The sequence below is a fragment of the Salvelinus sp. IW2-2015 genome, linkage group LG2 (genome assembly GCF_002910315.2).
Source record: "Salvelinus sp. IW2-2015 linkage group LG2, ASM291031v2, whole genome shotgun sequence".
NCBI lineage: Eukaryota > Metazoa > Chordata > Actinopteri > Salmoniformes > Salmonidae > Salvelinus > Salvelinus sp. IW2-2015.
Window position 1 is genome coordinate 35,529,487 of NC_036839.1, and position 13,384 is coordinate 35,542,870.

The 13,384-nt window shown below is 42.1% G+C and overlaps 1 protein-coding gene across 1 annotated transcript; it reads right to left on the reverse strand.

The window, feature by feature from the left end:
• Positions 1–339: 339 nt before the first annotated feature.
• LOC111979121 (lysophosphatidic acid phosphatase type 6-like) lies at positions 340–13,121 on the reverse strand. Its single transcript, XM_024009425.2, is given in 12 exon segments — positions 340–2,046; positions 3,975–4,140; positions 4,854–4,946; positions 5,150–5,210; positions 5,213–5,249; positions 5,903–6,035; positions 6,170–6,257; positions 6,359–6,438; positions 7,137–7,267; positions 12,175–12,303; positions 12,739–12,962; positions 13,098–13,121. Coding segments are annotated over 11 exon segments (1,272 nt in total). The 5' UTR covers positions 12,958–12,962; positions 13,098–13,121; the 3' UTR covers positions 340–1,911.
• Between the last annotated feature and the right edge of the window lie 263 nt (positions 13,122–13,384).

Sequence of the window (13,384 nt, forward strand, 5' to 3'; positions counted from 1 at the left end):
GAGCAACTGCAGATGCGTGTAGTCAACTGCAGTCAAAACGTCATGACCTTTGATCACATGGTTTTTGTAAAGTTCATGCAGTCAACATGTTGGCGCAAGTCAGACAATTTTTATCCCCAAAAGCAAAACCCTTTGATAAGTGGTGACCAACAATTTTCACTGACTTAGCACAACTGATCTGCTCAAATGCACCCATTGTCTTGGAGCCAGTTTGTCTTACATCATAAGGTCATCTATGATACATGATCTAACACATGACTGAAAACTGTGGGTCAGGTATCCTTACGACGACCACTGACTGACCATATGACCACTGGTGTTGCACATTAGAGACAGACAAAGCATTGACCAACTCTTTATTAATAACCACCACTCCAAAGTCAAAAAATGTCAGGTCAACTCCCCATGATGAGACCTACAACAAACAAACACTCCAGTGTGTAGTGTATATTTGCTCACATGTCCATGCATATAATTTATACACTCAATATAATCAACACATTCCTAAAAGAAGGCACCTACTGTTTCACTCACAACATATCGTAAACAGAATAAATCCCTTTTTAAAAAGGTTCTAAAATGAATGATTCTGAGTGGGTAAACACACACTCTCATACACACCATACGTTTTGGTACCCTTGGTTAATGAGCACTATGTACATGAAGTGCTTGGTTTTCCCCTGAGGAGAAGATTGCAGTTTGCTATGAAGCATTTTGGTTCACTCTGAAAACAACAAAGCCAGAACATTTCAGAAAGTCAATATACAGTATCTATAAGCCCCATCATTTACGGTGCATAAAGTAATAACCAGGTAAATGCAGTCTATCTTCAGACATATAAGCACATCGCTCTGTGCATAGTACTGTCGCAGAAAGTACATTTATGATTATAATTGGTAACATTTTATACATTATAACATCACCAGATTATTTCAATATTATTATGATTTACTTTGTGAAGTAAAACTGTCTTCATCTTAGTCATTTAGCAGATGCTCTTATCCAAAGCGTGTGCATACATTTTCGTACTGGTCCCCCATGGGAATCGAACCCAGAAACCTGGTGTTACAAGCACCATGCTCTACCAACTGAGCCACACGGGACTGACCATCTTAACCAGTTGAAGCAGTACCACACAGGATGCCTATTGCCCTGGGTGTGGTTTCAAAGCCAGTTATCCACTTTGACAGTGACGCTACCTTTGTGCATTTAGACCAGGGGTGGGCAAACTCTGGCACGCGTGACCATTCAATCTGGCCCACGGGAGGTACAAAATAATCAAATAAATGTGTGGGGGAAATATAATTTTGGTTAACAAAAACACTCCAGGCCACACTTGAATGTCTAAAACTAGATAGAAAGAACATTATAATGGACCTATTTTATTTTATTTATTTAACTAGGCAAGCCAGTTAAGAACAAATTCTTATTTACAATGATGGCCTACCCCGGCCAAACCCGGACGCCGCTGGGCCAATTGTGCGCCACCCTATGGGACTCCCAACCACAGCCAGTTGTGATTCAGCCTGGAATCGAACCAGGGTCTGTAGTGATGTCTCTAGCACTGAGATGCAGTGCCTTAGACCGCTGTGCCACTCGGGAGCCCAATGGATTATTTATAATGGACCCATTTACAATGGACCTATTTTCGGGTCCGCAAATTGATTAAAAAAAATGTATAGATAAAAATAATTTTTAAAAATCGCCCAAAATTTGTACGGCCCTCCATCGAAATTCTAAATCCCGATATGGCCCTCAAGCCAAAAAGTTTGCCCACCCCTGGCTTAAACAGTGAGGTATCCTAACATACTAAATACTCTAATACACGGGCTAACGCTAGGCTAGGGCTGGAGAGTGGATGTCTGGTGGGATGTAAACAGGGTGGCTGGTAACAGTGAGAGTGTGGAAGCCTCAGGGGTCGGCCATGCCCTCTGTGCGGTTGCAGAGCGACTCATAGAGTTCAGAGGTCAGTGAGTAGTTAGAGAAGGCCTGCTTGAATTCCTGCAGGGGGCAGTAGACTCCACTACAGCCTGGAATCAACTGGTCCTACAAACACAAAGAAACAAAGAACATAAGAAAGAGACACACACAAAAAGAGATCACTAACTTTCTCAGAGAGAAAGAGGGTCCTGAAAGTGTTTAAATATGTGCACACTTTTATGAGCTTTTATGAGCCTTCCTTAGCACACTTGCGCCCTAGACCAAGTTCTCCGTTCGGAAAATATGGCACTGGACAATGTGACCGGGAAGATTATAATTTACCGGCTATTTGAGAAATGGACCGGACCCATAAGCATTGGAAGTATAACCCATTAGGGAAAACACCATTCTAAACAGCACAGCTGGGAAAACACCATTCTAAACAGCACAGCTGGGAAAACACCATTCTAAACAGCACAGCTGGGAAAACACCATTCTAAACAGCACACCTGTTCCATATGTGATAGATGGAAATCTCGGTTGGAAACTTAGAAAGAGGGGGAATCTAAAGATGCAACTAGGATGGGTTGCTATATGATGTGGATTGTTTCAAAAATCACAAGGTCGTAGGCCGATGTCTATTTGGGAAGCACACTTGGCAAAAGGCTTAGCGGATTATTGAATTGCGGCTGTCAGTGAAAAACATCTACAATATGTGTGAAGATAATGTGTCTTGAGCACAAGAAGGGGGAGGGATGTGTGGAGAATATATAGGTGAGTCTCTCCAGAACGGCTCAGCTGTCTCCTGCCAATTCTTGTGCATTCATTGTTTGTGCGAATTGTTTGCCCTTACATAAAAAAATCATTCCCCAGAACATGTCACCAGACGTAAATGTAAAGTGTTTAACATCCAATGCAAATGATAACATATTAAAACTATAGTTCTTCACGGTAAGCTATTTCAATCAAATGTATCAATCAAATGTATTTATAAAGCCCTTATTACACCAGCCGATGTAACAAAGTGCTATATATTTAAAACATCTTTCCAACAATCTCATCCTCAATAATCACCAATCCTTGGTGTGAAAGAACAAGGGCAGTTATAGGCTATGAGCTCTATGCACTAATTTCTTTAGCCACCAATGGGTCACGGTGTATTAATACGACAGAGGCTGGTGATCTCGCATTAGTTGTTTTTTTACTTTCAGATTCTAATCATTTTAATTCAGATTATGATTAACCACATTACAATGATTTTGAGAAACAAAAAAGTAAGTTATTGATTAAATAAAACTAATCCACAAAAATTCTTATATGAAAATCATAACTGGCATGCATAACGGTAGACATGGTAGGATAAATTGTAAGCTTCACCAAACTTGAAACTCATGTGCCACCTATGAAGTCTTAATAAAATAATTGCCTACACGTTTCCATGGTCAGATTTTGCATATAGGCTACTTTGAAGCAAGGTAAAACATGCCTCATAATATGAAATAAAACATTCACGTTTCAAACAATTAAGTACTTTTTCAAAATGCATACTGCCTTCAGCTCACATTGTAAAGTGGAGGGTGACACACTGATAGCCTGTTGACTGCACTTGAATGGTGAATGGGAGGCGATCTTTTAATCATACACCAAAACTGTTTTAACACGCGATACACACAGGCCAATTCAATTCCATAAAATTATGCTAGTTAACCTATAGACCAGTGGAGGAAGGCTCCTAATAATGTCTGAAACGGAGTGAATGGAATCAAACACATGGTTACCATGTTTGATGTATTTGATACCATTCAACTGATTCCACTCCAGTCATTACCACAAGCCGTTCCCCCCAATTAAGGTGCCACCAACCTYCTGTGCTATAGACCGATAAGCATGACGGTCAAATGTATTTCCATCGACTGGTATTTCCATCAATGAATAAAAAGCATTATTTTGCAATGGGATTATTTTTCTGGCCGGCAACAGTTTAATTTATCGGCTTTTCATTTATTTATTTTGGGCCAAAAGCCGGCTAACGGAAACCCTGCCCTAGACCATACCTTGCCAATGTAGGACACTTTGACAAAGGCCTCTTTGGTTTGCCTGTGTTGATGCAGCTCCAGGGTGATGTCAGCGGCGTACGGTGGCCATTGCATGTCAAAAACCCCCAGAGCCATGAGACAGGGCATCAGAGTGGTGTCATGGGCAGAGTACAGGAACAGCTTCCTGAGAGAGAAAACACATATGTGAAAATGCCCTCAGATAATTTCTGATGTTCAGCAACAAGTAGGGGTAGGGAACGAAAAACTAAGAATGTGCCATTTAGAAAAGGACATTTGCTACCATCAAGTGGTTGTGTTTAGATCTGCAGCTCAATAAATCTATTATTGGCTGTGTTTTCTATTGCAGTCCTTTAGTGATCGGCTATGAAAAGCCAACTGACATTTACTCCTGAGGTGCTGACTTGTTGCACCTTCGACAACTACTGTGATTATTTTTATTTGACCATGCTGGTCATTTATGAACATTTGAACATCTTGGCCATGTTCTGTTATAATCTCCACCCGGCACAGCCAGAAGAGGACTGGCCACCCCTCATAGCCTGGTTCCTCTCTAGGTTTCTTCCTAGGTTTTGGCCTTTCTATGGAGATTTTCCTAGCCACCGTGCTTCTACACCTGCATTGCTTGCTGTTTGGAGTTTTAGGCTGGGTTTCTGTACAGCACTTTGATATATCAGCTGATGTAAGAAGGGCTATATAAATACATTTGATTATTATATATATATGTAAAAAAAAAGATTAATCCACATGCTAAAATCTAGGTCACTTCGTCGTTGGCCAGAGCGGGGCACCCGGTTCACGGCCGGGAGGCAGCCCCGGTTCACGGCCGGGAGGCAGCCCCATTCCAAAACCAATGCAATCAAAGTAAGAGTAACTCACCTGTTGGACTCTGAGGTTGTGCCCTGTAGTTGGTCTTCAATGTTGCCCATCAGGGTGTGGAAGAGGGGACCCACACACAGCTGCAGGTTCTCCCTAGTCGCAACAAACCAACACCAGAGAAGATTAAGAAAACAACTGTCTTGGGTGATTTTTTAAAACACCTCTAATGCACAGTGGACTGTGATTTCATAATGTGGAATAAGGAAGCATATGCTCATGGAACAGGGAACTATATTGTCTCTGTTCTACTACCCGGCCCATCTGTATTTACATCCCACTGCCCTTTGACCCCTGACCTCTTGCTGGGTTCGTAGATGTGACAGATCATCTCCACAGCTCTCTGCTCCACTGTGTTCTCCAGGAGTCCAGGACTGGTGGGCAGGGTAGTCCGTGTGTCTGAATAAACACACACACACACACACACACACACACACACACACACACACACACACACACACACACACACACACACACACACACACACACACACACACACACACACACACACACACACACACACACACACACACACACACACTTTGTCATGTTAACTCTCAGATGCCAATGCAAACAAAATGACTGTAAGGGAGTGCGTAACTGGCAGCAGGGAAGTCAGGCGCAGGAGAGCAAAACTGGGTAATCAACAGAGCAGTATTATTCATAAAACCACCAGAAACCAGAACAATAATCAAATGGGTACAAAACCCGTCGCGCACCAGAGAAAACGTGCACATGCACTTACAATAAACATTTCYGCACAAAGACATGGGGGGGAACAGAGGGTTAAATACACAACATGTAATGAGGGATATTGAGACCAGGTGTGTGAGAAGACAAGACAAAACAAATGGAAAATGAAAAATGGATCGATGATGGCTAGAAGACCGGCGACGCCGACCGCCGAGCTCCGCCCGAACAAGGAGAGGAACCGACTTCGGCGGAAGTCGTGACAATGACAGTATCACTATTTATAGCTTTGGATCTCATAATACATTTTGGTAACAAAAGGTTTGAAATTAAGAATATATATCTTTGTTGCATTGTGTCACCTCTCTGGCCACCATGTCATCCCTGATGAGGATGAAGTCAACCCGTTGGTGGGCAGCGATGCCCAGAGCACTCTGGATGCTCCTCAAGTCCGCAGCGATGTCTGGCAGAGTGGACGACTCCGCCCAGCGATGACTACAGCACACACAGACACAGCCAATCACAAAAATCAACAAGATAGAAACATCCAATCACAAACATTAACGAGTGAGAGATCCAGCCAAACACAAAAATGTATAGGAAAGGGACCCAGCCAGTCACTCACTAACCCGCTGAGGTGTTTGAGCAGTCTGCACCCGTGGTAGTTAGGGTACAGGATCTCTGACTCTGCCTCAGTCGTCAGAATGGAAACCATGTCTTCAGAAGAAGGGAGGGGGAGCAACATTAGGAGATCGGAAATACTGGCCTTTGACACACACGGCTCATACGCACACAAACAAACAAACAGTGACACCTACCGCTCTGGCTTTGCTGGAACAGGCCTGCCACCAGGCACTTGGCAGACTCTATGGTCCTTACAATGTTAGTGGAACGCACACTGGGAGAAAGAGAAGAAACGGCATATATATTAGAAGAATATATCAATGTCTTGTACATGTACTGTGGTATTATGTCTTCAACCTTTATGTTATCTAGCCTGATGTTACCTAGGTGACAGCTCAGGTGGGCCTTTACTCTTCAGCAAAAAAGGAAAGGAGGGGTGCTCAACAACAATGACAAAATCAATCTCTGTCTTTTTTTGTTGAGTGCTCCAACTCCTTTTTACCTCGAATTAGTCCGTTTGGAAGTTTTTCTTAGTAAGCCATTCTCGTTACCTAGGTGACCTTTACGTTAGCTAGGCTGATGTTACCTAAGTGTTACCTAGATGCGGATCTGCTCTACAGCCAACTTCTTTCTCATTGTCAAGCCAAACAAAGACTGAGTTGGCTACAGAACGTGACTACCAGGCTGCTGACAAGAGCACATGTGGCTGTGGTACATATCAGACCTCTGTAGGGCTGAAGGTGGGGGTTGAGGAAGGCTGTGGTACTTACTAGACCTCTGTAGGGCTGAAGGTGGGGGTTGAGGAAGGCTGTGGTTCTTACTAGACCTCTGTAGCGCTGAAGGTGGGGGTTGAGGAAGGCTGTGGTACTTACTAGACCTCTGTAGCGCTGAAGGTGGGGTTGAGGAAGGCTGTGGTACTTACTAGACCTCTGTAGCGCTGAAGGTGGGGTTAAGGAAGGCTGTGGTACTTACTAGACCTCTGTAGGGCTGAAGGTGGGGTTGAGGAAGGCCGTGTCCTGGATGTACCTCTTCCTCAGCCTCTCTCCCAGCTCATACAGCTGCTGCATGCCCACCGTGGTCAACTGACCTGGGTACGTACCCCCCTTCAGGGGAAAGGGACAGGGGTCAAAGGTTAGGTTTTATTTATTCACACCAAAGAAAATAAGTGAAAGACAAAACAGTACAGATATAAAAAACTGGAAAAACAGTGTGCAAATGAGGCTGGAAGCCCAAAAGGGCTGACATGAAAACCACACCACAAATAAGTTAAAAGTACAAAATATATATATTTGTTCAATCAGTTAAAAGCATTTGAATTATAATTGTACATGACATACTCAGTATAAAATAAAAAAACATGCTTGATTATGTGTGTAAGTGTGAGAGTTAGGATACATGAAGGGGATTATTGGGTAGTTTGGTGCATCAGGATGACCCCAGTCTTCACTTATTGGGAGATGATGAGGTTTTGGCAATGTGAAGGTAAGAATTCCAGAGTATGGTACCTCTGTATCTGATAGATAATTGACTATGTGAGGTCCGTCGACGGAGTAGTATTCAGTGATATGCCATTTCGTGCCACTGTGGTGTGTGTGATGTAACTGGTCTGGAATGGGAAATCCTGTTGGTTGACAGCTGGTCGTGGGTAATCCAGTAAGTGACATCAACATGTCTGGATGGAATCCATGCTAGCACTCCTACATGACAACTTAAACCCATTAACCATACGTAGGGCTGTGACGGTCATGAAATTGTCAGCTGGTGATTGTCAAGCAAATAACTGCCGGTCTCACATAAACACATTTAGCATCTCCTGGATTCCACACATAGCCTACAAGCCACTGATGCAGACCTTAGGAACATCTACATTTGAAAAAGTCTAATAAATCCATTTAATATAGCCTACACCATCACAATAAATACTTTTTTAAAAGACAGGTCTAAAGAAACATGATATGAAGAAAATGTAGTCCATTTCAGAAGAACAGAATAGCATACTCTGAGTTGTCCTTATGTTAGGCCCTGAACTGGCTATGCCATATTGCTGTGGGCTACACTAGTTCATAAGGCTGACAAGATTTGCTTAGAATTCCGTGGCATTATCTTATATTATGAAGAATACAATTGAACATAGCTGAATGAAATAGAAAGGATATTTTCTCCAAACGATTTGAGGGAGTGCGCACATGCATCTATTCTGTGTTGATCGGTTAAGAAATAAACAGGTCCACCTATATGCTTAATTTAGAGTTATTTATGCAACTTTAGTTGAGATACAAACGTTGGGCTATTTGTTTTGATTATTAATACATTCTAAGGCTGGATGATGTGACTCTAATGATGATTTGAAAAAAGTTGCATGAAAGGCATGAGCTCTGCTTTGTTATTTGCACAGGCTGTACACACTTTATCAGTCTCTCATTCACAATTTGACAAGCATGATAATGCCTCAAAATTCCCGGCAACATCCCGTTTGTGTGGCCGTAATGTCCCATAAAAGAATCCATGCCTTTTGCAGCCAGTGTACATTGTGCCATTGGGCTGAATATACAAATTATAATTCCCTTCTCCCAGCTGCGTGCTCTGAAGCACCTCTAACTCACATGGCTCTCTCAAAAAGCTCAATTCTTATTAGCCAATGCCGTCACGTGATCGGGTCTTTCTCAAAGGCTACAAGTGAAAGACACATCTGGGATGCAACTGCGCACATCCTTATCTAATTCCGAGCGTAATATTGAAGATATTTGAAGAACTGTCCACATTTACTTTATGGCAGCCAACAAGATGAGTATGCCTAACGAACAGCAAAAGCACTAGCCTATGTCAATCTACCATCCCCCATAGTACAAAGGTTGACCTATTCTATTCTGTGCGAGAAATAAATATTCTGAACATAGTCTTGGACAGTTGTGGGTTGCGATAGAACCCAAATTAATGCAAACACTAGCATTTTTAAGCAATGAGGACTGATGCAACAGATCAGAACGTTTTGCTTAAAATGTTGATAAACTATTAGGCTATTTCTTTACATTATAAGCGCATCAATGCGCACATGGCAGTAGGCTATAAGCACGAATGATCCAAAATGCAATCAATTAAAAGGAAAACACAATTTTCAAAAGTGACCGCAAACACGATTATGCATGTAATTTTAATTTAAAGATGCATTTATATGGTGAAAATTATCTTCCCAAAACTTGAAACTCACGCACTGCTTATGTATGGCAATTAGGCTCTACAACCGTTGTAAAGCAGATTAATGTGCTTAATTTTAAGAAGCCATTTGGCCACGTTAGGTGTGATACAAACCGTATCAAAACATATAGGCCTATTGGCTACGCTACATGAGGTATTCGACTATGATTCGAAAAAAAGGCATACACTGTTTCTTGCCTTACTGCACACAAGCTGGGCATTTAGTTATTTTATATATGCTTCATTAACAAGTGATAATATATACAGTACCAGTCAAAAGTTTGGACACCTACTCATTCAAGGGTTTTTCTTTATTTTTACTATTTTCTACATTGTAGAATAATAGTGAAGACATCAAACTATGAAATAACACATATGGAATCATGTAGAAACTAAAAAAAGTGTTAAAGAAATGTAATTTATATTTGAGATTCTTCAAAGTAGCCACCCTTTGCCTTGATGACAGGTTTGCACACTCTTGGCATTCTCTCAACCAGCTTCATGGGGAATGAATTTCCAACAGTCTTGAAGGAGTTCCCACATATGCTGCGCACTTGTTGGCTGCTTTTCCTTTACTCTGCGGGCTCAACTCATCCCAAACTCATCCTCATCCCAAACCATCATCAACCATGGGTTGAGGCCGGGTGATTGTGAAGGCCAGGTCATCTGATGCAGCACTACATCACTCTCCTTCTTGGTCAAACAGCCCTTAACACAYCTCCAGGCTGTGTTAGTCATTTTCCCGTTGAAAAATAAATGATAGTCCCACTAAGCCCAAACCAGATGGGATGGATTATTGCTGCAGAATGCTGTGGTAGCCATGCTGGTTAAGTGTGCTTTGAATTCTAAATAAATCACTGACAGTGTCACCAGCAAAGCACCCCCACACCATCACACTTCCTCCTCCATGCTTCACGGTGGGAACCACACATGCGGAGATCATCTGTTCACCTACTCTGTGTCTCACAAAGACACGGCGGTTGTAACCAAAAATCTCAAATCTGGATTCAACAGACCAAAGAACAGATTTTCACCATTCTAATGTCCATTGCTCAAGTTTCTTGACCCAAGAAAATCTCTTCTTCTTATTGGTGTCCTTAAGTAGTGGTTTATTTGCAGCAATTCGACCATGAAGGCCTGATTCAAACAGTCTCTTCTGAACAGTTGATGTTGAGATGTGTCTGTTACTCGAATTCTGTGAAGCATTTATTTGGGCTGCAATTTCTGAGGCTAGTAACTCTAATGAACTTTTCCTCTGCAGCAGAGGTGACTCTAGTTCTTCCTTTCCTGTGGAGGTCCTCATGAGAGCCAGTTTCATCATAGCGCTTGATGGTTTTTGCGACTGCACTTGAAGAAACTTTAATGATGGACTGTCATTTCTCTTTGCTTATTTGAGCTGTTCTTGCCATAATATGGACTTGGTCTTTTACCAAATAGGGCTTCTGTATTTATTTTTATTTATTTCACCTTTATTTAACCAGGTAGGCTAGTTGAGAACAAGTTCTCATTTGCAACTGCGACCTGGCCAAGATAAAGCAAAGCAGTTCGACACATACAACAACACAGAGTTACACATGGAGTAAAACAAACATACAGTCAATAATACAGTAGATATACCACCCCTACCTTGTCACAAAACAACTGATTGGCTCAAACGCATTAAGGAAAGAAATTTCACAAAATAACTTTTAACAAGGCACACCTGTTAATTCAAATGCATTCCAGGTGACTACCTCATGAAGCTGGTTGAGAGAATGCCAAGAGTGTGCAAAGCTGTCATCAAGGCAAAGGTTGGCTACTTTGAAGAATCTCAAACAGAAAATATATTTTGATTTGTTTAACACTTTTGGTTACTACATGATTCCATATGTGCAATTTCATAGTATTGATGTCTTCACTATTTTTCTACAATGTACTAAAAATAAAGAAAAACCCTGGAATAAGTAGGTGTGTCCAAACTTTTGACTGGTACTGTAATTCCCAAGTGATAGGTGAAAATATTAGACTATCAGACTGTTCTTGATTTAATATTGTCTTTACATATACTATATAATATATGTGTGACATTTGTTTTGATTTAGAATGGACCATTATCATGCATCTGTCTGGAAACTGGGGCAGGGGAAAAAATACATGTCATTTATGCACTTAAAAAGTGAATGGAGGACGCTTTCCTGTGGTTCATTTTCATGCCAGCCAGTAAGGCTATACTCCTGTTGTAAAGGGAAGAAATGTGCTTAATATTAGGAAAGTTGAAAAATAATAGTAGTAGGCCTAGCCTATAGAAAGCTGATGGGATACTCCTCTTTTTAAATAGAGGCCATCACATTCTCACGCAATTGCATAGCCTGTAGAAATGTTGTGCAACATGAGCTCATGGGCTCTCATGAAGTGTTTGATAAGATTTTTGATCACATTTGCATTGATGCCAGAGTGATTAGAGGAACAATAGTGTGCTGAGTACCAGGAAGTTAGCAAGTTTGGCAGGCTACTAATGACCATCAGCAGCATCAGAGCTTGGAGAAGCCTAATTACTGTGACTAAACAGTCCCGTTGAATTTGACTGCCTTCATGACAGCCGGTGTGGGGGTAATACGGTCACCGTAACAGCCCTAACCATACTTATCAAAGCGCCTACTCCTCGCCCTGACCCTATCTCTCTAGGTACTACTTCCTCTGCTCACTCACACACACACACACACACACACACACACACACACACACACACACACACACACACACACACACACACACACACACACAACACACACACACACACACACACACACAACACACACCACACACACACTCTCACGTCAGTATGTTTGGCCCGGTAGCTGTCCTCCACCGGTGAGGAGGGCCGTGGACCTCCTTCCAGGTCTGTCACCACATAGTTGATATGTGTGTGTGCTGGGGGTTCCAGGAGGTTAGGCACCCACTGGGCCTGAGAGACAGGACAAGGAAGTATTTTAGCTTTTCAGATACTGGTGACCATACCTTCAGCATGCATTGTCTTGTCAATGAGGCTAAACATTTATTTTTTATTTTTTTTAACCTTTATTTAACTAGGCAAGTCAGTTAAGAACAAATTCTTATTTTCAATGACGGCCTAGGAACACTGGGTTAACTGCCTTGTTCAGGGGCAGAACACAGGCAGAGATGGAAAAGGAAACAAGACATCCCACTCCCTCATTTTTTCTGGTTAATGAATTAAGTGAATGAATTAAGTAGATAATTCACACCCAGCTGCTAATGCATTGGTGCCTATGGGAGAGCCACCCCGTTAAGCAGACCGGAACTAATATGTTTTTTCTACGGTAAAAGGCCTGAGTGGGACATCTTCATTTATTCACCATCTTTGACACAAATGGTCCCTCACCTCCATGACATCCGGTATAGACTTCAGCGGAGTTCGGGCTCCGTGGCGGAACAGGACTTGCACCAGTTTGAGCTCATAAGGAGAAGGTGGTTCCGTGCATGCGGTGGTCGAACCCGTCTGAGTCGTTGCCGTCTTCTTCTGAGACCAGAACATGGATCCAAACGCCATGGATACCGAGCCCAGAACACCTGCTTTGGTCCATAGGTTCCTCATCCTCATGATTACTGTGCTGCCGAGACAGACCGCACAATTACAACATTGAAAACATATTTAGCTAGCATAGTCAATCATTTACAACGAACCAGTGTAAATGTGTGATCTTCATAAATTGTAATGTTAGCGATTCCAGAGATTATTACCGGGTAGTTATACAACTGCAGTATGGTTGAACCTGGCACTTGATCTTTTGGTGGCGATGGCAGCAAGTTTTGAAGCAGGAGTTACGAACAAGCTGGCTGCCACTGAGCTAATGACTCTTAGCTAGCTAACGTAAACTCACCCCATTCCATAAAAATGTGCATAACCGTAACATTCAAATGAGGCTACAAAGAAAACTAATGGGACTGTAGCGACTGTGTTGACTTCAAAATCTGGGGTGTGAACTAGGTTTATATTCAAGCGTTGATCGACATGGTAATGGCTCTAT